Raw genomic sequence first — 26501 nt, 5'->3', positions numbered from 1 at the left:
CCTGAATATGTATGCCCTAGAGGAGAGAAGGTACAGGGGAGATATGGTACAGACTTTCAAATACTTGAAAGGTATTAATATAGAAACAAATATTTTCCAGAGAAGGGAAAATGGTAAAACATGAGTATATTAATTGAGGTTTCAGAGTGGTAGACTTAATAGTAGTGTCAGGAAATTCTTTTTCATGGAGAGGGTGGTTGATGCCTGGAATGCCCTCCCAAGGGAGGTGGAGAAAAAAATTTGACAGAATTCAAAAAGGTGTGGGATGAACACAGAGGATTTCTAATTAGAAAATGAATGCTATAAACAACAAAACTTACATGGTTGCATGTGTGTTTGCATGTCGAGTGGTGCTTAGATGGTGACTCTGGTTGTGAAGAACTAAGGCCAGTGCTAAGCAAGTTTATACAGTCTTGGCCTTGTACATGGAAATCTGGATTAGGATGGGCTGGAAAGGGCTTTGATGTAAACTTCAATAATTTGGAATGTCCCCTCCGAAGGAACACTACCTTGTAGTGGTGGAGGGGCTTCTGTGTTTCAGTGACGCAGAGGACTATGCTGAAGGGTTACCCATATCAGACAGGCCTCTGAGGAGAAACCAAAGTGTGTCCCAAACTGGGAGAGTGGTAAGATGGCGACCTGAAATTCGTATGCCCAACGGCCCAGCTGCCCTCTGAAGTTTTGTCTTCTTTACGTAAATTTCCTCTCTGCATTTGCAGAGGAAGAGGACAACCAGTGGTCAGCCGCCGATGGCCAGCGTTTTGTCCCCTGAGCAGCAAGTGCGGGACCGCTGCGCGATGAACTGCCCACAGATGAAAGGTTTGGCGAGTCCTTTGATTAGCGCCGGCCAAAGAGTGTCGACGCTCTTGGACCTGGAAAAAACAACTCCATTGCTCCAGAATTATTCAACCACCATGTCCAAAGGAGTGGAGGAGTGAGTTAGAGGCATATGCTGAGACGGAGGACGTTTACAGCAGAACCCAAATCGGCAGAACCACTCCTAAACACCTTGTCTCAGATATAATTTTATTAGAGAGTTACATGGACAATTTAACTGAACCCTTTGAGAGTGAAAAATTGATATAACAAATGATTCTACACGAGCAAGAAGTGGTTATGATATTGAAAATGATAACAGACCAGAAACTGTGACTACTACTACTACTACTACTACTACTTAACATTTCTAAAGCGCTACCAGGGTTATGCAGCGCTGTACAATTTTAAATGAGGAAGGACAGTCCCTGCTCAAAAGAGCTTACAATCTAAAGGACAAGTATGCAGTCAATCAAATGGGGCAGTGTAGGTTTCCTGAATAGAGGTAAGTGGTTATGTGCCGAAAGCTACAGTGAAGAGGTGGGCTTTGAGTAAGGATTTGAAGATGGGCAGGGAGGGTGCATGGCTTATGGGCTCGGGAAGTTTATTCCAAGCATAGGGTGAGGCGAGGCAGAAGGGGCGGAGTCTGGAGTTGGCAGTGGTGGAGAAGGGTACTGATAGGAGGGATTTGTCCTGTGAGCGGAGGTTACGGGTAGGAACGTACGGGGAGATGAGGGTAGAGAGGTAATGAGGGGCTGCAGATTGAGTGCATTTGTAGGTTAGTGGGAGAAGCTTGAACTGTATACGGTATCTGATCGGGAGCCAGTGAAGTGACTTGAGGAGAGGGGTGATGTGAGTATATCGGTCCATGCGGAAGATAAGACGCGCAGCGGAATTCTGGACGGATTGAAGGGGGGATAGATGGTTAAGTGGGAGGCCAGTGAGTAGTAGGTTGCAATAGTCAAGGCGAGAGGTAACGAGCGAGTAGATGAGGGTTCGGGTGGTCTGTTCAGAGAGAAACGGGCAAATTTTGCTAATATTATAGAGAAAGAAGCGACAGGTCTTGGCTGTCTGCTGGATATGGGCAGAGAAGGAGAGGGAGGAGTCGAAGATGACTCCGATGTTGCGGGCAGATGAAACGGGGAGGATGAGGGTGTTGTCAATAGAAATGGAGAGTGGAGGAAGAGGAGAAGAGGGTTTGGGCAGACTAGATGGACCATGCAGGTCTTTTTCTGCCGTCATCTACTATGTTACTATGTTAAGACAATGAGCTCAGTCTTAGCCATGTTCAGTTTCAGATGACGGTTGGACATCCAGGCAGCGATGTCTGATAGGCAGGCCGATACTTTGGCCTGGGTTTCCACCGTGATGTCTGGTGTGGAGAAATAAAGCTGGGTGTTGTCAGCATAAAGATGGTATTGGAAGCCATGAGATGAGATCAGTGAACCCAGGGAAGAGGTGTAGATTGAGAAAAGAAGGGGTCCAAGGTCAGATCCTTGAGGAACACCAACAGAGAGCAGGGTGGGGGTGGAGGAAGATCCATGAGAATATACTCTGAAGGTACGTTGGGAGAGATAGGAGGAGAACCAGGAGAGGACGGAGCCTTGGAACCCAAATGAGGACAGTGTGTCAAGAAGTAAATTATGATTGACAGTGTCGAAAGCAGCGGATAGGTTGAGGAGGATGAGGATGGAGTAGTGACCTTTGGATTTGGCAAGGAGCAGGTCATTACAGACTTTAGAGAGTGCTGTTTCTGTCGAGTGAAGTGGGCAAAAGCCGGATTGAAGCGGATCGAGGATGGCATGAGAGGAGAGAAAATCGAGGCAGCGGCTATGGACAGCGCGTTCAAGTATCTTGAAGAGGAAGGGTAGGAGAGAGATGGGGCAGTAGTTGGAGGGACAGGTGGGGTCCAGTGATGGTTTTTTGAGAAGTGGTGTGACTACAGCGTGCTTGAAGGTGTCAGGGACAGTTGCAGTGGAGAGAGAGAGGTTGAGGATGTGACAGATGGAGGGGTTAACTGTAGGAGAGATGGTGTTAAGTAGATTGGTGGGGATGGGATCAGAGGAACAGGTGGTGCACTTCGAGGAAGAAAGAAGGTGGGCAGTTTCCTCTTCGGTGTTATCAGGGAAGGAGGAGAAGGAGGCCTGGGTTGGTTGGTTGAAGGAGTGGGTTAAAGAGTGAAGAGGAGGAGGTGGCTTGGTAGTGAATTCGAGGTTTATCTTCTGCACCTTGTCGCGGAAGTAGTCCGCCAGTGATTGAGGAGAGAATGAGGGGTGGGGGGTGGGAGCGGTGGGGACTTTAAGGAGGGAGTTAAGGGTGGCGAAGAGATGATGAGGGTTGGAACCGAGAGAATTAGTCAATTGGGTATAATAGTCCTGTTTGGCAAGGAATAGGGAGGACTGGAAGGAGGATAGCATGAATTTGTAGTGAATGAAGTCGAAATGGGTTCGAGATTTCCTCCACTAGCGTTCAGCAGATTGGGTGCAGGAGCGAAGGTATCGGATGCAAGGGGTCATCCAGGGCTGAGGATTAGTACGCTTAGTGGGACGGGAGACAGATGGTGCTAGGGTATCCAGATCAGAAGAGAGAATGGCATTGTAAGCAGAGACAGCCTTGTCGACAGACTCGGAAGACGTGATGGAAGGGAGGAGGTTAGAGATATGAGAGAATAGGGTTGGAGGGTCAATAGCCTGGAGATTCCTGAAAGCGGTGGTTAGCGTTGGGCGAGGTTGGGGGGAGGGTGATGAAGTGTAAGGGTGATTAGGTGATGATCTGAGAGAGGAAGAGCTGAGGCACAGAAATTGGAAGGTGAGCAGGAAGAGGAGAGGACGAGGTCGAGACAATGGCCAGTTTGGTGAGTAGGGGTGGTAGAGCATAGCTGGAGGTTGAAGGAGGATGTCAGAGTGAGGAATTGAGAAGCGTAGGAGTCGGATGGGTAGTCAGTGTGAATGTTAAAATCACCAAGAATGAGGGATGGAGATGAGGGTTCAAGAAAGACGGAGAGCCAAGCATCGAAGTCGGTAAGGAAGGAAGAGAGGGACTTATCAGGGGGGCGGTAGATGACTGCAACTCTGAGTGGCATTGGGTAGAATAGCTGGATGGCATGAACTTCAAAGGATGAGAAGCAGTGAGACTGCGGCAGGAGGAGGGGTTGAAAACTACAGGAGGGCGAGAGTAGAAACCCAATGCCTCCTCCGTGGCCAACTGGGCGGGGAGTGTGGGAGAAAAGATAACCTCCATGGCATAGGGCCGTGATTGAGGCAGAGTCGTCGGGGGTGAGCCAGGTTTCAGTTAAGGCGAGCAGTTGAAGGGAACGGGAGATGAAGAGATCATGGGTGAAGAAGAGTTTGTTGCAGACTGAGCAGGCATTCCATAGGGTACACAAGAGGGGGAGGGAAGAGGGTAGGGGAGGAGGGGAATAGAGATGAGATTGGAGGCATTCTGGGATCGGTTGCGTGGATAGGACGAGGACAGGTGAGGGGGACCTTGATAATAAAATGAATATTATTATAGATGATTAATATCGAGATTATTGTTTTTCCCAGAATTCCAGGTATGACTCCTAAAGTTTTCCTCAGAAATATTTCCTCAATTATTACTTTATAAAGAGTGAAGCCTGTGAAAACTGGGATTACTTTAATCAGTGGGGGATTTGAATTAGAGACTTAAGTATATGTATTGTTAAATAACTTCTGGTTTTTAAAAAAGAATGCCAGTCAGGCCCCCACCCCTGTGGGCCAACACTTTACAAGACCAGAACACTGCACCAGTGATTTCACAGTGAGAATCCTGAAAGGTAACTTTAAAACAATACAGGAACATAAGACCTTTGAAGTCAGAATGATTGAATATTTTGACACCCAACAGACAGGACTTAATAAGGATCTGGGCTTTCTAGCCCATTATAAACCATAAAGTTGTATTTCTCTGTTTATTTCTCTGTTTATCACCCTCCTCTCACCTATCCACACCCATCCTGTTAGAATATCAATGAAATGCTTTGATGTCCCCATGCATACCCCCACCCTCCCACTCTGTCAGGCTATCAAAGTAAAGCTTTGATGTTTCTTTTATATATACTATCTGCTACCACATTTGCTTATTTCCGATCTGACGAAGAACGCAACCTTCGAAAGCTAATCAAGAAATGTATTAAGTTATGTCCAATAAAAAAGGTATCATCTTATTTTCTTTTCCATGTTTTATTTTGTTTGATTTCTATTGATAACCTTTAAGAGTGGACTAACACGGCTACCACACCTCTCTACTTAAAAAAGAATGCAATCAGATGTATTATTTCTAACTAATATTGGAAAATAAGTATGTTTTCAATGAAATGATTTGACTATACACTGTATTGGCCTTGAAGATGCCAACCAGATGATCAATGTGGAATAATGAATTAGACGAGTAATATCTGTGGATAATCAGGTTAATACCACGTTGTTTTTTCTGTTTAATTGATCTCCTTGTCTTGTTTCACTCTCTCTATTTAGTGGTCTAAGGAAGAGAATAGAATTACCTGACTGAAATAATTCCTATGTATTACTTTCTCTGTATTTCCGGCAAGTTGTTTTATCGCTTGTAAAAATTTAAATGGTTATAAATAAAAATTTAGGAGGAGTTAAGATGGCGGCTCAAGCTTGAGGCTCCGCGGTCGCATGAGCTGAAACTCTCCTGCATAAGTTTTCTACTTACTATTATGCCGCATACTAAGAGGAAGGGGGTGGTAAAGGGTCTACTACCGCCGGCCCGATTACCCACCCCCGGTCAGCAAATGCTTCTGCGTTTTGTCTCCAGCACCCCAGTAAACGTTGGTGAGAGGAATCCCGCCTGTGGACTTGTCGAAGGAGCGACATCTCCCTTAGGGGTTGAGACATCTTTATCCCCACCGAATCTTAATTCGCCGTTTTGCCCTGCAATCCTTCGGACGAGCGATGAGGACACGATGGAACCGGAAGTCGGTGACCAGAGGCCCTCAGACGGTGGAGCTCTACCCCAGGAAGCAGAAGGTACAAACAATGAGCTTACTGCTCCACAAGCGGTTACTCTACAAACGATCTGGTTGGCTCTTCAACAACTTACTGCTGCGGTGACAAAAACTTTGCAAGATACAGCTTTAAATAGACTCTTTAACTTCAGCTCTTGAGAATGTTAAAACTGACTTTTCTACTCAGAAATCGGAAATTTCCTCTTTAAAAACGGTAACGGATGCCCTGATAAAGGACAAAATTAAAGTTTCTTTAAAGCTGGAACACCTAGAAAATTACAATAGACGATTAAACTTGCGTTTTTTAAATTTTCCTGTCTCAATTGGAATATCATCAATTGATTACCTGAAAAAATATTTGCTTGAAGTTCTGGCTTACCCCCAAACTGCAATTCCACCAATTAACAAAATCTACTATTTGCCTGATTCTAAAAATTCTAAGGTGAATCCAACAGAAAATAATCGAATTTCTGAACTGAATCTACAAGACATATCTGCTTTGTTGGAAGAATCAATATCAGAAGTAACCACACGAAAGACTCTTTTGGTGTCATTTGTCTTTGAACAGGACATGAATGCTTTATTAAGATTGTATTTTAAAAATTCCCAAAAAACATTTTGTGGTCAAAAAATCTGGATTTTTCCGGATGTGATCAGATCTACACAAGACCACAGAAAGGTTTTTCTTAGTTATAGAGAAGAGGTTAAAACAATGGGAGCTACTTTTTTGCTGGCATACCCATGTAAATGCTGTATTAAATACTTGGGAAATAAATACATCTTTTTTGAGCCAGATCAGCTTAAATTGTTTATAGAAAGTAAAAAACTGCCCAGATAGTTTGTAGTGAATAATAAAGAGATAAACATATATTGCTGGGGGGTTTTGAGCCAGGCCATTTATCCTTAAGTAATGTTACCTATTGTTTCTCCTGAATTAATTTTCTCCTCTCCTAAATTGGATTGTGGTCTAAGAAAGCAAAAGTTATTTCCAAAATGTTCACTTAATTTTATTAGAGAATGCTAAAGCTAACACTAGTTAGGATTGGATAATCCTTTTTATTTGTGTTTTTCTTTTTTTTTTTGTACTTATTACCATAGCAATCTCTGTAACAATTACCTGCTGTTTTGCCATTTTATCTTGTAAATTATAAAAAGTTAATAAAGAATAAATAAATAAATAAATAAAAATTGAAATGTGAGGACAGTGCTGGGTACACTTTTACAGCCTGTGTCCAATCAAAATAGAGTTCATACTGACCTCCATATTCTACTGAATAGCTTGGTAATGAGTTCAAAAACTAAATGGGAAAAATGGCTCAAGTTTAGACAGAAAAGTAACACTGCATTTGCAAAGTCATAATCCAGAATTATCTGAAGTTATTCAGATTTTTTCTCAATCCTCAGATACCTCTGCAGTCCAGATGCAGCATGAGCTGCCATCCTGGGTTCAGGAAATTAACCAGGGAAGGACAGACCGTATGCTGCTATGACTGTATCCCCTGTCCAGAGGGAGAAGTCTCCAGCCAAACTGGTGAGTGATTTTGTGTTATAATTTGGCATGCTCATAGACACCGTTTATTCACTATTAGGCCCATATTCAGCTTTTATTGAAGACCCAACATGGGCCAGCAAATATGCATGTACTCTTGACTTTTGCAAAACATCAACACAAAGCAAAGAGGAGCGAAACAGCAACACAAAAAAGATGTGGATCAGGACAGTGAAATAGGCCACAAATGGGACAAAAAACAGCAAGGAATGGGAATTATGCTTTGTGGTGTATCCATATTTGACCTCTGATGCAAGCATCTTCTGAAACATGGGCTGTGTATTGTCCCCAAATAAAATCAGCTTCTTTCCATTTGGTGTTTTTATCCCTTTTGAAAAACATCACCAGAATTGAGCACATCCTGATCTGGACGTCTCAATTGCAATCTCAGTATTCTATGTAAGAAGGTCTTCATACGTTCTAGTGTAATACCTTGTGTCTAATCCAAAAATATGAGCTGGATATTGCTAGTAAAACTAATCACACCCCCTTTGGATAAGACATATGGAATCCTTTAAAAGCAATGCCTGACAGAAGAAGGAATGTCCCTATGGGAAGGTTGAGACAACTGGAGTAGTAGGGAAGGGACGTAGGCCAAACAAAACAGACAAATATTCTGAAGTTGATTGTAGTCTATGAATTTATTGAGAAACCAGATACCACAGACTTGACACAGTCCGTGTTTTGCGTGCTTCAGGAGTTATCTGTAAAGTATCAGTGATTTTAATAATTGGTGAGGCTAGCCGTACCACTTAGAAATGTCTCAATTAAGTTTACCACTTCAACTACGCACAAGTCAGGAACCTTGGAAAACAGTTATATTCAACACATACTCTGATTGCCCAAATCCAAGCAATCTTCAAGAGCTGCTTCTTCTACTTGCGACAGCTATGCTGTCTCTCTCCTTATATCAAGAAGGGAAATGTTATCCCAATTGTGCATGCCATGATAACATCAAGACTGGATTACTACATTGATCTATGCAATGGTCTGACTACAAAGGGCCTGCACCAGCTCCAGTTGATTCAGAATGCAGCAAGACACATAGAAGGTTGACAGTGACGTGACCACATCACACCCTTTTTAGCAAAAACTTCATTGGCTACTAGTACAATACAGGGCTAAATTTAAAACTTTATGTCTGATTTTCAAGGCCCTTAAAGGAAATGGCCCTGAGTACCTGAAGAATAGGATGATCCTCCACACACCACCGAGTACACTAAGGTCCTCTCAAGGACTATCACCAACCACACCCTCTCCAAAAGACATCCACTCCTACCCTAGCTGAGATAATATTTAACCATCTCCCTGTCCTCATGTGCAATTTTCTTTAAATTACTCACCTTACTTTCTAACTCTTCTAACTCTCTTACCTATATATGCTCCATCTTTGCTTTACCTTTCACTATCAATTTTAATATTGTATTACATATTGTGTTGACATTGTAAGTAGTATACCATGCCATACTTTGTATTGTTACTTGAATATTTTTACTGCTTTAATTGCATATTGCTCATGTTTGATCTATTCTTACTGTACACCACCTTGAGTGAATTCCTTCAAAAAGGCAGTAAGTAAATCCTAATAAATAAATAAATACTTTACAGCAGGCAATCTCGGACCATATTGAGTCTCTAGTGTCTGGTTTCTCAATAAATTCTTTAGAAGCATATATTTCAGTTGCAAGTACTTCTAAGACATAATGCATGATTTCATTTCCAGTAAACTCATCATTCATTACTTGCTTAATGTTTGCTAATGTCCAAGTTTCCAAGTTTATTTAGTGCTTAATATCCCACAAACCATAAGAATGATCTGAGCAGCTAACAAAACTAATAAAAATAGGATTCAAAATTAGAGATAGAGGAGGAAGGGGAAGTGTATACAGTAATGAGAGGGAGGAAGAAAGAACTACAATATGTGATAGGACAGGGGGGTAGAGGAGGATGATAGAAAGGGTAGTTTCAGATGTAGATAGGCTGATCTCGGGAGGAGAAGAGACTATAATCAAAGTTGGCATAATTCATTTATGGAAAAAGAATCTTCAAAGAGGAGGCTTTTAAGATCGGTTTAAAATTTGTTTAAGGAAATGTGTGATCCTAGCTGGAGATGTAAGGCATTCCAGAGAGTGGGGCCAACAATAGAAAAACATAAAATTGTGAGTGGTATCATATCTAATGTGCCGAAAAGAGGAAACGCCTAGAATATGTTGTTGACAGGAGTGAAGGGCTTTTGATGGAGAATAGGGAGTCAAAAGATGTGCCAGGAAAGGAGGGGACCCAGTGGTGGCTATTTTACACACCAGAAGTAGAATCTTATAGGAAGCCAGTGGGTGACTTTCACTAACAGTGTGACATGATTAAACTTTTTTGCACTATTGATCAATTTAACGGGATTGTTTTGAATCAATTGAATATGATGTATATCTTTCTGTCATAGCCCTTTGTGGAAATTGAGATCATTATCAATTATAATGCCTAGAAGTTTCAGAAAAGAAACTACAGGATCCTGTACATTGTGAAGCAGGAGTGGAATTGAAAGAACTATATGGGGTTGGTCACATAGGCGCCCGGTATAAGAGGCTTGGGGAGGCTAAGCCTCCCCAGCCACAGCAGGAAAGAGTTAGGTGGCGCCATGAGTCTCCCTGTTCCCTCCCCTTATTTACTAACTGCCCCGCGCCATCTTTAATTTACCTGCGTCCCAGCGTCGGCCCGCCGTGTCATTTCAATGCCCGCCCTGCTGCCTGTCTCTATTCTTCCCTCCCTTCGCAATGTGTTCATTCGGCAGAGTCCCTCCCTCAAGGAAATGATGTCAGAAGGCGGGACTCTGCCGAACGAATCACATCGCGAATGGAGGGAAGACTAGAGACAGGCAGCAGGCGGGCTTTGAAATGACGCGGCGGGCCGATACTGGGACGCAGGTAAATTAAAGATGGCGCGGGGCAGATAGTAAACGAGGGGAGGGGAAGGGGAGAGGAGAATCGCGCTGGCGCTGGGTATGCATGGAGGGCAGGGGAGAGGAGGGTTGCTGGAATGGGTGGATAGAGGGGATGGCAGGGGAGAGAGGAGGGTTGCTGGAATGGGTGGATAGAGGGGATGGCAGGGGAGAGAGGAGGGTTGCTGGAATGGGTGGATAGAGGGAATGGCAGGGGAAAGAGGAGGATTGCTGGAATGGGTGGATAGAGGGGATGGCAGGGGAAAGAGAAGGATTGCTGGAATGGGTGGATAGAGAGGATGGCAGAGGAGAGAGGAGGATTGCTGGAATGGGTGGATAGAGGGGATGGCAGAGGAGAGAGGAGGATTGCTGGAATGGGTGGATAGAGGAGATGGCAGGGGAGAGAGGAGGGTTGCTGGAATGGGTGGATAGAGGGGATGGCAGGGGAGAGAGGAGGGTTGCTGGAATGGGTGGATAGAGGGGATGGCAGAGGAGAGAGGAGGATTGCTGGAATGGGTGGATAGAGGGGATGCAGGGGAGAGAGGAGGGTTGCTGGAATGGGTGGATAGAGGGGATGGCAGGGGAAAGAGGAGGATTGCTGGAATGGGTGGATAGAGGGGATGGCAGGGGAGAGAGGAGGGTTGCTGGACATGGGTGGAGGGGAGGTCAGGGGAGAGGAGATTTGCTGGACATGGGTGGGTGGCTAGAAGGGAGAGGAGGGTTGCTGGACATGGGTGGATGGAGGGGAGGGCAGGGAAGAGAGAGGAGGGTTGCTGGACATGGGTGGCTAGAGGGGAGAAGAGGGTTGCTGGACATGGATGGTGAGACGGGAAGACAGGAAGGAGATGCACATGAATGAAGGGGAGAAATTCTGGACATGCATGGAGGGGAGGGAAGACAGAGGAAGGAGATGAGATGAGGGAAAAGGGGTAAAACCTGCACATCGATGGAGAAAATAGGCAGAAGCTGGATCCACTGGACAGTCAAGTCTTCAGAGGACCCAGCTTTTACTTACGGATGTAAGGCAAGAAATGAAGAAGAAAGGCAGAAAGTAAAGAAATAAATGGAAAGGAAGTCCTGGAACCGGAGTTAAGAGAACAGATAGCAGCAGAATCGGATACTTGGCCAGCATGATCAGAAAAACAAAGTCACCAGACAACAAAGGTAGAAAAGATTATTTTATTTTCATTATAGTGTTTGGAATATGTCCACTTTGAGAATCAGGTGCTCAACATTAAACGTTTATATTTATTTACTTATTTATGGCATTTTATCCCACATTAAACATGAATTAGGGTGTTTTGTGGCTCTACATGAGAATTGTGATATTATGATCCCTTGTTTCATATTGTTGACGGTCTGCATTTTCCGTATGGGTGGTATATTGGTGTAGTAGGTTCTGCCCAGTGTAATATTTATGGTACAGTAAGGTTCTGAGTGTGTTTTTGCACAAAGTTGTGCATAGTGTTTTGCAGTTGAGCGATTGTGGTTAGTATATGCTTTGAGCAACCACTTTATTCTTTGACATATGATACATAGCTAATATCTAAATTTAATAAAAGGTATTACTTGTGACTTTTATTTTTATTTATTTATTTTTTCTGTGTGTTATCAGACAATTATGGATTTAAGCTCCACCCCTGGCCCCACCCCTAACCCCGCCCCCTTTAGCCTCCCCAAACAGTTGGGCCACCGACCGCCTATGGTTGGTCACTAAATAAGGAAGTGATTTTTGAGAGTTTATTGTTAGGGAATGAATGCCTTGCAGATTGGTGGGGTCTATAGTTGTTGGAATTTCAATATCATCAGCATAAATAAAACCTGTGAGGTTGATTGATTGAACAAGAGTTAGCAATGGGGCCATAATGATGTTGAACAAGGTTGGTGCCAAAATAGATCCGTGAGGACATCACAACTGGTGGAGAATAGTTCAGAGGTAGTTCCTTGGAAGCTTACTATATAGGTTCTGGAGGCGAGGTATGACTCAAACCAGGCTAAGGCTTGATCTGTGATACCAATGTGATGAAAGCAGTTAAGTAAGGTTTGTCATTTTGAAACATATTTTAAGGGAAAAGTTACTGTCCTATAACTGATTCTATTTGTGAGATAATGGGACAATATTTTTCATTCTCAGATATGGACTCTTGTATTAAATGCCCAGAGGACCAATGGCCAAATCAGAAGAAAGATACCTGCATCCCAAAAGTGATAACCTTCCTGACCTATGAAGAGCCTTTGGGGTTAATTTTGACTTTAATCTGTATTTTCTTAATTCTCATTAATACTGTCATTTTGGGGATCTTTATTCATTACAAAGACACCCCCATAGTGAAAGCCAATAACCGAGAACTCAGTTACATTCTCCTCATCTCCCTCATGCTCTGCTTCCTCTGCTCCTTGGTATTCCTTGGACACCCTGACAAAGTGACCTGTATTCTCCAGCGGACTGCCTTTGGGATCACTTTCTCCATCGCTCTTTCTTCTGTACTAGCAAAAACCATCACTGTGGTCACAGCCTTTCATGCCACCAAGCCTGGAAGCAAGCTCCGGAAATGGATGGGTTCCAGGGTCTCAGTTTCTATAGTCCTTTTCTGTTCCCTTATTCAAACTGTTCTGTGTCTTGTCTGGTTGTTCACTGCTCCCCCATTCCCATATCTTAATATGAAATCAGAAATTGGAATAATAATAATTGAATGTAATGAAGGGTCAATAGTTGCATTTTACTGTGTTCTGGGTTACCTGGGATTTCTGGCTGGTGTCAGTTTCATTGTAGCTTTCCTAGCAAGAAATCTACCTGATAGGTTCAATGAGGCCAAGTACATCACCTTCAGCATGCTGGTGTTCTGCAGTGTCTGGATCTCCTTCATCCCAACATACCAGAGCACCAAGGGCAAGTACATGGTAGCGGTAGAAATATTTGCTATTCTGGCTTCCAGTACTGGACTTCTTGGCTGTATCTTTTTCCCTAAGTGCTATGTTATTCTGCTGAGACCTGAATGGAACAGCAGAAAATGCTTTTCAAAAAAACAACAATCATTAATATTTGTGCAAAAGATGGATTAATTTAAATATTAACAGTCGTTGGGCAAGTCCAAGTTGAGTGTTCTTTTTTAACCCAGAAACTGCATCATTGGTTGAGGCAATCCTAAATTTCACATATGTTATATTAAAGCTAGAATTTGATATTATACACAATTTAAATACAAAAATTAAGTAGATATAATTGTCAATAATAAAGTTGTTGTATCTTTTTATTGGAATAACTTTATTGGATTAGATTTCTGAATCATACTCCACTCAATGGGGAAACACTTGGGGACTATTTAGGAAAGGGGATGGAATTTGATATATTGCCTTTCTGTGGTTACAGTCAAAGTGATTTACATGTTATATACAAGTACTTATTTTCCACCAGGTCAAGGGAGGGCTAAGTGTCTTGCCCAGAGTCATAAGGAGCTACAGTGGGAACTGAACCTGGTTCCCCGGGTTCTCAGCTAACTGCACTAACCATTAGGCTCCTCCTTCACGCTAAGCTTTGTTAACTGTTAACATGAAAATTTAAATACACCTATAGTTAATATGATACCTTAGCAACTACTACCCATTAATTTTGACAATTACTCCAGAGGAGGTGGATAAACTAACTGCAGTAAATAGGCCTTTTTGCTTAAAGAGCTCAGTTAGTTGGGTTTCTGTTTGCATACATATTTCATTAAAGGGCAGTAAAGACAGCAGTTGTGTGTGTATAAAAGAGGTGATGAGACAGATGTTGATTTTCAAAGACATGGGGCTAGATTCTATATATGATGTCAAAAAAATACGCCTAGGTGCAGTCTATAAAGTATGCCTAAAGTTAGGCACAGTTTATAGAATATGCCTAGTGCACGTCCATGTGACTAAATGTAGTCATGGGCCATTTAAGACAAGAAAAACCTTGTGTAAATTCCCAAGCCTAAGTGGGAAGCGGGTGTATTCTATAACACTACACATATATTTTAGGAATGCCCATGGTCTTCCCATGACCACATGCCCTTTTGAAATCAACGTGGTAGAATTTACGCGTACTACTTTATAGAATACGCGTAGAGTAGTTTGTGTAAATTCTAAATTCTAATTATTGCCAACTAGTGCGGTTAATTGCTTGTTAGGGTCCAATTATCAGCGCTGATTAGTTTGTTAATCAAGTTATGTGCCCAATTCAGGCCAAAATTGCATGCGTAACTCTAGTCGCCAATTTGCTTCATTTCTTTCAAGGCATTAATAAACATGTGGATAAAGTTGAGCTGGTTGATGTAGCACATCTAGTTTTTTTAGAAAGCTTTTGATTAAATTGCTCACGTGAGTCTCCTGAGAAAATCAGAGTCACGGGATAGGAGGCAATGTCCTTCTGTGGTTTAGGAACTGGCTATTGGACAGAAAACAGAGGATAGGGTTAAATGGTCATTTCTCTTGATGGAGGAGTGTGAACAGTGGAGTGCTGCAGGGATTAGTACTGGGACCGGTGCTATTTAACAGATTTACAAATGATATGGAAATTGGAATGACGAGTGAGGTGATTCAATTTGTAGATGACACAAAACTATTCAAGATTGTTAAAACACGAGCGGACTGTGAAATATTGCAGGAAGACCTTAGGAAATTGGAAGACTGGGCGTCCAAATGGCAAATGAAATTTAATGTGGACAAATGCCAGGTGATGCACATTGGAAAGTATAATCTGAATCATAGTTACCTGATGCTGGGGTTCACCTTGGGGGTCAGCCCTCAAAAAAAAGATCTAGGTGTTGTTGTAGATAATATGCTGAAAACTTCTGCTCAGTGTGCAATGGCGGCCAAAGCAGCTAACATGATGCTAGGAACAGGGCCACCGAGAGGAGGGGACAGGGGGAGAGAGAAGAGATTGCTGGACAGGAGGGGAGGGCAGGGGGGAGAGATGAGATCACTGGACAGGAGGGGAGGGGAGGGCAGGGGGGAGAGAAGAGATCGCTGGGCATAGAGAGGAGAGGAGGGGAGGGCAGGGGGCGAGAGAAGAGGTTGCTGGACAGGAGGAGAGGGCAGGGCAGGGGGGAGAGAAGAGATCACTAGACAGGAGGGGAGGGGGGAGATCGCTGGACAGGAGGGGAGGGCAGGGCAGGTGGAGAGAAGAGCACTGGACAGGAGAGGAGGGCAGGACAAGGGGGAGAAGAGATTGCTGGACAGGAGGGGAGGGCAGGGCAGGTGGAGAGAAGAGCGCTGGACAGGAGAGGAGGGCAGGGCAGGTGGAGAGAAGAGTGCTGGACAGGAGAGGAGGGCAGGGCAAGGGGGAGAAGAGATTGCTGGACAGGAGAGGAGGGGAGGGCAGGGGAGAGAGGAGAATTGCTGAACATGGATGGATGAATAGAGGGGGCAGGGGAGAGAGGAAATTTACTGGATATGGGTGGATGGAGGAGAGGCCAGGGGAGAATGGAGAGTTGCTGGACATGGATGGATGGATGGAGGGGAGGGAAGTCAGGAAGGAGATGCATATGGATGGAGGGGAGGGAAGAGAGGAGAACTGCTGGACATGGATGGATGGAGTGGAGGGCAGGGAAGAGAGGAGAAATGTTGGACAAGGATGAAGGGAAGGAAAGACAAAGGAAGGAGATACACACGGATGGAGGGGAAGGGAGAGAGGAGAAATGCTGGACATGGATGGAGGGGAGGGAAGACAAGAAGTACATGCACATGGATGGAGGGGAGGGAAGTGAGGAGAAATGCTGGATATGGATGGAGGGCAAATTGCTGAATTTAAGGGCTGGATCAGAACACTTTAAGGGCAGATGCTGAAACTGGAGGAAGGATAGGGACAGGGCTACATATGGTAGACAGGACGCATAAGGACACAGGAGGATGGTGGACATGGTGAGAGAAAAAATATCAAATGGAAAGAAGACACTGCATAAAACAGAAGACACTGGGACCAAAGCGAATAGAAAAACTAAATGATCAGTCAACAAAGGTAGAAAAAAGTATTTTATTAAGAATTTATTAATTGGAATATGTCAACTTTTGAAAATGTGTATCTGTGATATTTTTCATTTAAGTTTCAATTTTTCTAGTATTGCTGCATGCTGAGTCTGACTTCTTGAGGTAACTTTCCAGTTCAGTATTTTGCCTTCATATTTTTTTTATTTCTAGTTCCTTGTGTCATATCTGTTGTCATGTGTTTTTCATGTGTGATCAAGGTGCAGTATTTGCTAGTGTGTAGTATTTGCAGCCCTTTTTGTTTTGCTTTGTTTTTCATTAGGTAGTGTACTGGTGTTTTAGAGCCCGGTGTAATTACAGTGCTGCCTTTCCACGCATAAGGTTGTAGCTCGTACTGTCCTTGGAATTAGTGCTGTTATGGTTTGGTAAGGTTATAGGGTGTGTTTTTGCACAAGTTTGTATATAGTGTTTTGCAGTGGAGAGATTGTGTTTTGGCCTTACTGAGGTGGCACCAAAACATCAGAAAAGGTGTAGAGTCTAAATCATGACACACTACCTCTTGAAGGATCTACATATAGTGCAGGGGCCCGGCCCGGTGGCGGACGTAGGGGAGCGGGTGGAGGGGGGAGTGGCACCGACCTTGGGGGGGGGGGGGCAGGGGCGGCCTTGTCCCGGGCCCGGCCCAGTCTCTCGGTGGCCCTGGCTAGGAATTAATAGGAAAAGGAAGGTGAATAAGACTGAAAATACTATAATGCCTGTGTATCACTCCATGGTGCAACTGCACTTTTGAGTATTGCATTTAGTTCTGGTTGCCGTATCTCAAAAAAGATATAGCAGAACTAGAAAAGGTTCAAAAAAGAAAGACCAAAATGATAAAGAGGATGGAACTCCTCTTGTATGAGGAAAGGCTGAAGAGGTTAGGCCTCTTCAGCTTGGAAAAGAGACAGATGAGGGGAGATTATGATTGCTGTCTACAAAATCCTGAATGGTGTGGAATGAGTAGAAGTAAACTAATTTCTTACTCGTTCCAAAAGAACAAAAAATAGAGGACACTCAAGGAAGTTACATGGAAATACTTTTAAAACAAATAGGAGGAAATATTTTTTCACTCAACAAATAGTTAAGTTCTGGAACTCTTTGCTGGAGAATGTGGTAACAGCGGTTAGCGTATCTGGGATTAAAAAAGGTTTAGACAAGTTCCTGGAGGAAAAGTCCATAGTCTGCTGTTGAGAGACACATGGGGAAGTGTCAGGTTCTCAGATTCAAAACACGCAGGCACGTACTCTGGAGTAACGTGAGCCCTTAGGCTGCTGACGAGGAGCGGCAGCAGCAGGCAAAACCCTCCAACCAGGACTGGACCAACAGGACTGGAGTAGAAGCTGTAGGCAGGCAAAGCAGGAATAAGCAGAACCAGAATGGACTTGGCTTGGCAGGGACCGGAATCAGGAATCACAAGCAGGATTCAAGACTGACAAGCAAGCTTGGCTAGAACAGGATTCAGGAACTAGCATGACTGGAACAGGACTTCACCTGCGCTTGACCGCCATTCCCTAGGGGTTGAGCCCGTAGGTGCAGGCAGCCAGCAGGACTTACTTGACTGAGAGGGTAGAAACAAGCTAGACTAGACAGAGTTCAAGATACAGGGTCTCAAACAGACAAGAAATACAGACACAAGCTTGGCTAGAACAGGATTCAAGATACAGGGTCTCAAACAGACAAGATACAAGGTTCACAAACAGAAGGGGAAGGAAGCCAAAAGTAGACAGGGAAGGAGCAAACAGGACAGGATTCAAAACAGGATTCAGGAGACTCAAACTAGCTAGGAACACAGACTAAGACTATAAATACTGACAAGAAACAAGGCAAAGCAAGACGGCAGAAGTGCAGAAAGCACACAAACCTCAACCTTTGGCGTTGTAAAGGCAAAGCAGCAAAGCCCACAGGTGCTTAATAAAGACCATCACCAGCTGAGGCTTAGCTGCAGGAATCTCAAGGCAAGTAAGGGTGCTGCTTAGGTACAAACAAGTCAAGCAAGTCTGGCAGACTGGAAAATCTGGACCAGACTGACCTCTGGAACATGCTTGAGAAACAAGAACAAGACCGTTCATAGCAACCACAGGGTCCGGCCACCAGAGGGCAAAGTGAGCACAGACATGGAAAATAGTCACAATCGTGACAGGAAGCAACTGCTTGCCCTGGGATTTGTAGCATGGAATGTTTCCATGATTTAGATTTCTGACAGGTACTTGTGACCTAGCTTGGCCATTGTTGGAAACAGGATACTGGGCTAGATGAACCATTGGTCTGACCCAGTATGGCTACTTTTATGTTCTCCTTTGTTATGTAAATTCACCCAAGGCAGTGTATAGCAAGTATAGTTTAACATAAGACTTACAAATTTTTAAACAGTATTACAAGAGTGAAATAACCAAGTATAAACATAAATACAATAAATGAGGTAAACTTGAAAACAGCAAATTGAAACCTAATAATAGCATGAAACAGTATCAAAAATATACACAGCAGCAGCACTGAAATTCAAATAACAGAGATATAATGCAGTGTTAGCAGAATGCTAATGATACACCTAATAAACAGGCATTAGAACATATAGCTGAGGGACCAAGTGCAGATATATGATATAGCCGAGGGACCAAGTACAGATATATGATGGGGAAAAGGTGCATGGTACAGAGTCAGTTGGGATAAATAGGTGTAATGGAAGTGAATTTTAAAGATTGTTTTTCAACTCTGTCTTGATCGACCAGTGCACTCAGGGTCTGTATTGTTGATTAGAAGTAATTCTGTTTAAAAATGATTGTTTAACCTTAACTGTGTGAAAATAAGTTGGAATGCAGAAGATAAGACACAGCTCTAATTAATTTGGTATGTGAAGGTCAGGATGGTGCTTGCTTTCCAGGTCCAGCCTGGCTACCTGGAGTTGGACAGCATGTGACCATATTCCCACAGTATGGCTTGTTTACAGAGAAGCATTCTGTAATTTTCCTCAGGTCTGAACATGAGCTCTAAGCGTAATAAAAAGGGGGGCTTGTTACAGCAGAGTGGGAGCTCATCTGTGAGTAACGTGCGCAGAGGATCTGTTCCTGGTCTAAAAAGCTCCTGGCTTTCGCTGTAATGCCCCCCCCCCCAGCTGATGATAAGAGCCTGGATGATGTAAGGACCAGTGATATTGTATGTATATAGTGTATTATTGCTTCTTTTCCTGGTCTAAGAACTCTTGGTATTGCTTAGATGTAGAGACCAGTGATGTAATGATTGTTTAGCTAATCATTGTGTGTATATAGCTAATCATTGTCTATATCCTAATCATTGTAGATTTTATCTCCTCTAATAAAGGTTTCATTTACTCAATATGAATCCAAAAGAATCCACGGTACTTATTGAGTAGCCTGTGTCAGTGAGACAGGCTGTAAATCCATAGCAGTAGAATAGATGTTTGACCAAACTCAAGGTCTTTGTAACAGTTTAGCAAGAAATGAACTAATCTGTTATAGTGTGTTGTAAGAGGTTACTGAGAAGATGGTCTCAGGGAAAGCGAGAGCAGCCCCAGGGAGGGAGTATAAGACATGTACAGGTCCCTTATAGACGGGGAATGCGCCCTCTGGTGGTCAAGCAACCAATTAGAATAAGGGATGAGCCTAGGAACCACAATTCCCACAATGCACCTGACCCAACACAAGACTCACAGGAAGTGGAGGGGGAGGAGCAGGATTGGGAGATGGTCTCTGATGAGGGTGATGAAGAGCAGCTGGGGGAGCCCTGGGAGCAGGTAGAGGAGATGGAATGGGATAAAAAGGAGGAGAATGAAGAGGAGAGAATGAAGGTGGTGGCATGTGCACAGACTGCTGGTGCTAAGGTGAAGAGCTTCCTGGCTAAGGTATTGCCTCAACTGTCTGAAAAGGGGAGGACAGGATTGATACAGCTGGGAAGGAACCTGTGGCAGCAAGTGCTTAAGAAGGTTAAGGGTACAAGAAGTTAAATACTGTCTGTTGTAAGGAACTGAGGTTTAACCTGATAATTGGTGACTATCTGAGAAGAGGAGGAAGGTGGTGTTAGCGGTTATTGGACTATGTTCAGTAAATAAACAGGAAATCTCTGTTTGGCATTGTGCAAGGGAAACTTGTCAAGGACTTTAAAGTGAGATCATTTTACTGTGTTGCTGAGGTCACTACAACTGAACTGATGTGAATAAAAGTGAACCCCTTTATTATAAGACTGCTGGAGTTTCTGTCCGTTTGTTGGGGTTATCAGTAAAGGGCAAGCTAAAGGAGCAGTCACTCAAGGAAGCTGTGGCCGGAGGGGCAGAGAACAGGAATTCACCAGTGTCAAAGGAGATAGAAGCTGGCACGGCAGCATATCTGCTACGCAGGGTTGGTCCTGGCCAGATCCTGGAAGGGTGACCCAGTGTCAGTGTGTGGCAAGCTAGTCCAGGTGAAGAATGAATGTATAGTCAGTCACCCTATGTATTAAAGGCTTGGGAGAAAAGCCAGGTTTTCACCTGCTTCCTGAAGTAGAGGTAGTCTCAAATTGTACGTAGTGCCTCTGGAAGTAAATTCCAGAATATGAGAGCTACTCCTGAGAAGGCTCACTGGCAGGTATCACATCATACAATTTCTTTTGACAAGGGTACAGATAATGCTTGAGAGGACCTTAGAGGTCTCAATGGTGTGTAAAGGGCTAACTATATGTAGGTACAGTAAGTTTTTGGTGGATTTTAGAGGACTCACACTTTCCACCATAAGTGGAACAGTTAAGAGTGAAATATGGGCCTAGGCTCCCTTCTCTACAATGCACTGTACTGACCACTAGGCTACTTAAGGGACCTGCTTGCTGTTCTAATAGGACTAACCATAACAGCTGAAGCTGTCATAGAACATGGTTTGTACTGTTTCTTTTACATCTTTGGGGGAGGGGGTAGGAGGGGGTCAGTGACCACTGGAGGAGTAAGGGAGTCATGCCATAATCCCTTCAGTAGTCATCTGCTCATTTTGAGTAACTTTTTATGACTTTTGTCATGTTTGAAACAGGTCTAGATCAAAACTTCTATCTTTTAGCCCTGGACATTGTTGCTTTGTTCCATTATGGCAGAAAAACATCCCCAGTTTTAGGAAAGCCCAAATCCCACCCCAACACACCCTTGACATACTCTAGACATGCCCACTTGTGATTTGGATGCACTGCTGATGAACTGCATAGAAAAACATCTCTACAATGAGTTTCAAAAATAGCAATTGGGATGTTTTAGACCAAAATAAACATCCATCTGTCGCATTGTGCTGCCTTTTGGATGTTTTTCTGTTTAAAAAATGAGCCCCTATGTCAGGGGCGTAGCCAGACACCCAATTTTGGGTGGGCCTGGGCCCAAGATGGGTGGGCAGAAGAACCTCGCCCCATCCCACAGGTGATTTGGTCTCTCCTTCTCTCGCCTGCATGCCACATGGTCTCTCAAACATCACCCCCTCTCCTGTATACCTTTTAAATAGCATATTTTCACCAGCAGCGAGCAGCAACTAATTCACACTGCTCATGTTGGCTCCACACCCTTCCCTCTCATGCAACTTCCTGTTTCCACCTAGGCAGAAATAAATCAGAGGGAAGGCTGTGGGGCCGGTACGAGCAGTATGTATGTCACTGCTCACTGCAGGTGAAGATCTGCTACTTACAAGGTATGCAGGAGGTACACTTGTTGGAAGTTTTCAGCTGGTGGGGCATCATAAGTATGCTGCTACTGGGTGGGCCTGAACCCAAAGTGGGTGGGCCTGGGCCCACCCAAGCCCACCCTTGGCTACGCCACTGCCCTATGTAAGTTAAGTAGTTATGTGCAGAACAGCACATAGAGGACATGCTAGCAATTCTGTGCTTAAGTGCACACATATATGAATAAATGCCAGCATTCTAAACATGTACACACATAAGGTACATATAAACTTGCATGCCTAGGTTATAAATTGCCCTTCAGATGTGTCAGAGACAGAGAAGTATTTTACTTTCCCTGGATCCAGAGGTTGAAGAGATAACACAAATGAAAGGAACTGAAATACACTATTTATTTATTTATCACATTTATATCCCACATTTTCCCACTTAATTGCAGGCTTAATGTGGCTTACACAGTACCGTAGAGGTGAGCTCCGGTTCGGTAAAATACAAATACACAATAGAGTAGTAGTCATACAAGTATCATGTGTTTAAAGCAACAAAGGGATAAGAAAGGGATGGTTACAAATGTCCAATACGGTCCATGGTTTTGCTGTGTCGCAGGATGTAGGGATTTAAGTTGGATCTGGGGGTATGCCTTCTTAAACAAGTTGGTTTTCAGTGACTTCCTGAAGTTAAGATGGTTGTGGATTGTTTTCACAGCTTTAGGCAGTGCGTTCCATAGTTGTGTACTTATGTAAGAGAAACTGGATGCATAAGTTGATTTGTATCTGAGACCATTGCAGTCTGGATAATGTAAGTTTAAATAAGTTCAGGATAGTCTGGTTCTGTTTCTGGATGGCAAATATATGAGGTTCGACATGTATCCTGGACCTTCGCCGTAGATAATCCTGTGGAACAGGGTGCAGACCTTGAAGGCAATATGTTCCTTGGTGGGAAACCAATGCATTTTTTCATGAAGGGGTTTGGCACTTTCAAATTTTGATTTACCGAAGATCAGTCTGGCTGCTGTGTTCTGGGCAGTCTGGAGTTTCTTAGTAAGTTGTTCTTTACATCCTGCATAAATTCCATTGCAGTAATCTAAGTGGCTTAATACCATTGATTGTATGAGATTGCGAAATACATCTCTCGGGAAGAAAGGTTTTATACGTTTAAGTTTCCACATTGAGTGGAACATTTTCTTTGTGGTGGAATTTACTTGGCTTTCAAGTGTCAGGTTGTGATCTATTATAACGCCGAGTATTTTTAGGCTATCTGAAATAGGGAGGGTGTGGTCTGGGGATGTTTAAGATTGTAGGTTTGAACTTATTGTGTTGAGATGAAAGGATGAGGCAATGGGTTTTTTCAGTGTTCAGTTTCAGTTGGAATGAATTTGCCCATGAGTCCATTTTGTTCAGACCGATCTTGATTGCATTGGCGATTTCTGTCAGGTCGTGTCTGAAAGGAATATAAATTGTGACATCATCTGCATTCATCTGCATAGATGAACGGGTTAAGGCCTAGATTGGATAAGGATTTGGCCAGTGGAATCATCATTCTGTTGAAGAGTGTTAGTGATAGTGGTGATGATATGCTTGAATTCGATTTTATTTGATATGTTCTAGAGGTTAAAAAACCTTTAATCCAGCTAAGTATATTTCCACCAATCCCAAAGTAGTCAAGAAGATTTAGTAGGATATTATGATTTACCATGTCAAATGCGCGCGACATGTCGAATTGGAGGAGAAATATACTTTTACCTGTAGCTATTTCCTGAATTTGGCCAGAAGAGTAACTATTACAGTTTCAGTCCTATGCAGGGGGCGAAATCCTGATTGTGATTAGTGTAATATAGAGAACTTGTTCAGGTTGTTTGTAAGCTGTTTAGTCACCATGCTTTCCATCAATTTAACTACTAGTGGGATAGAAGCAACTGGGCGGTAGTTGGTGAGATCATTGGTCTTTTTCTTGGTGTCCTTTGGTATTGAGGTGAGTAGGATATTACCATATTCCTCAGGGAAGAAACCTTGTTGAAGCATGGGATGGCTGATGAACATGACTACCCACTTGTCCTGGAATAGTGTGAAGAACTAATGGAAAGAAAATTATCAGGTAAGAATTTCTCCTCAGTTTTGCAACCTCTTTCAGCCCTTCTTATTTTGTCCTTCACAGTAGGTGAGTGTATTCTCATTGTGCTTTGTCTGTGGACACTGTGATTCCAGTGCTTCCTGTGCTAATGAAGAGGTTTGGACATAGCAGAACTCTGTAAGTTTTGTCTGGCTCAAAGTGGTGTGGAAGCCTCCGATGTCCCGGCTTGCATTTCCCTCAAGTCTAAGGTTCCCTAAGGGGGTATGGCTGAAACAACTGATGCAGAGATTCCAGTGATGACAGTGGCCTTGATTGTTGGCAAAAACTACCACCATATTGTCTGCAGTGTCTGCTCTAGAGCAGCTCCCGCTCTTGGAGCTGATTTCTCTTGCTTCCACATCACAGGGCCCATTTGCGCAGCAGGAAACTTCTGGGGTGGATTTTTCCTCTGATTTTATTTTGGCCATGTACAAGGTGGGGGAGGGGGCTTTGGGGGCCTGGGACCCCCCATTTTGGGTTCAGGCCCCCTCCAAACATGTAGCTGGAACTCCTCACACATGCCCAGTTCGCAAGAACTGAACATGCGCAGGGAGTTTTAGCGTTGGCGACTGGAGTCTTCTTTTGTATAGCAGTGTGAGGAGGAAGGGAGCACCTCGGCAATTAATTTCTTTGGTCGACAAGGCTTCAGCATCCCCGCCAGACATTTAATGGGAATTGCATGCTTGGAGGGGGCCTGAGCCCAAAGTGGGGGAAATCTTGCGCAAAATCCTTTCTAGAGTTGTGCAGGTGCTGCAGTCATTGGGCTGGGTAGTCATCCTGGTCAAAAGTCATCTGGAGTCGTTGCAGAGCCTGGAATATTTGGGAGTTCGTTTCGACACCAAACTAGGCAGGATGTTTTTTCCAGGGGCAAGAATACAGAAGCTGCAGGCCCAGGTTTGCTTTCTTCATCACCCCATGTTCTTGGCTTTATGGTGGCATGTCTGGAAGGGGTGCAGTGGACTGGGGTCCACATGAGACTGCTTCAGACAGCACTGCTATCATGGCAATCCCCCCAGAAGCAAGATTTAGAGGAGAATTTCCCCTTCGGGAACTGGTGAAGCACAGCCTGCAGTGGTGGCTGCAGACACACAATCTGGCGGGGGGGGGGGGGGGGGGGAGGGGTGTGAGTACCCCCCCCCCCCCCCCCAGTGGACTGTGGTGACAACTGATGCCAGTCTCAAGACTGGGAGGCACATTAACTAGGACACGTGGCTCAGGGCCATTGGTTGGCCAAAGAGGAGCAGCGCTGGTCAATTAACAGACTGGAAACTATAACAATTCATCTGGCACTGTAGTCTTTCCATGAGCTCCTACAATGCAAGGTGGTGCGAGTCATGTTGGACAATGCAACAGCAGTGACCTACATCAATCACCAGAGAGAGTCACGAAGAGCCACCTGGTGGCGCTAGAAGCTGCTCTTTTCAAGTCCTAGATGGAGTGCCATCTAATGTATCTTTCCTCCACGTGTAATGGACTTGGACAGTGTTCAGATGGATTACCTCAGCAGGAACTTTCTTGATCTAGGAGACTGGAGCTTAGGACAAGAAGTTTTTGCCCTTATTGTGTGCAAGTGGGGGCTTCTGATCATAGAAATCATAGCAACTTTCCACAATTTATTTATTTATTACATTTGTATCCCACATTATCCCACCTCTTTGCAGGCTCAATGTGGCTTACAATTCAACGTGGATACTGGAAATAGAAGATTATACATTTGGTTTTACAGAAAGCTTTGGGTACATGATGGTGAAATACATGATAGTGTTAGAGCAAAAACATTAAAGAACATTTCTGGCTATCTTAAAGAATGAACAGTTACACGTGTTGATCTTTTTGGTATATTCTGTCGAAGAGATAGGTTTTCAGTAGTTTGCGGAAGTTGGTCATTTCATAGACCATTTTCAGGTTGCGTGGCAGCGCGTTCCAGAACTGTGTGCTTGTATAGGAGAAAGTTGATGCATGCATTAATTTGTATTTCAAGCCTTTACACATGGGAGGATGAAGATTGAGTAATGTGTGAGAGGATTTTTTCGTGTTTCTGGGCGGTAGTTCTATTAGGTCTGACATGTAGGCTGGGGCGTCACCATGGATGACTTTATGGACCAAGGTACAGATTTTGAACGTGATGCGTTCTTTGAGTGGGAGCCAGTGTAGTTTTTCACATAGGGGTTTTGCGCTTTCGTATTTTGGTTTGCTGAATATAAGTCTGGCTGCTGTGTTCTGGGCTGTCTGGAGTTTTTTGAGTATTTGCTCTTTGCAGCCGGCATAGAGTGAGTTACAATAGTCCAGATGACTAAGTACCAATGATTGTACCAGGTTGCGGAAGACATTCCTTGGGAAAAATGGTCTGACTCTTTTTAATTTCCACATTGAGTGAAACATCTTTTTAGTTATGTTTTTCGCATGATTCTCGAGTGTTAGGTGTCGGTCAATGGTGACTCCGAGAATTTTTAGGGTGTCCGAAACTGGTAGACTTAGTTTAG

At 43.7% G+C, this 26501-nt stretch overlaps 1 protein-coding gene across 1 annotated transcript; it reads left to right on the top strand.

Annotated features, from left to right (window-relative positions):
• Positions 1-5753: 5753 nt before the first annotated feature.
• LOC115464531 (vomeronasal type-2 receptor 26-like) lies at positions 5754-13353 on the top strand. The gene is made up of 3 exons (XM_030194898.1): positions 5754-5828; positions 7211-7337; positions 12425-13353. Exons 1-3 carry the CDS (start codon positions 5754-5756, stop codon positions 13351-13353), a joined length of 1131 nt encoding a protein of 376 aa, XP_030050758.1.
• The last annotated feature ends 13148 nt before the right edge of the window (positions 13354-26501 follow it).

Source organism: Microcaecilia unicolor, chromosome 3 (assembly GCF_901765095.1).
Source record: "Microcaecilia unicolor chromosome 3, aMicUni1.1, whole genome shotgun sequence".
Taxonomy (NCBI): domain Eukaryota; kingdom Metazoa; phylum Chordata; class Amphibia; order Gymnophiona; family Siphonopidae; genus Microcaecilia; species Microcaecilia unicolor.
Note: the sequence above shows the minus strand (reverse complement) of the source record. Positions and strands in the feature narration are given on the sequence as shown.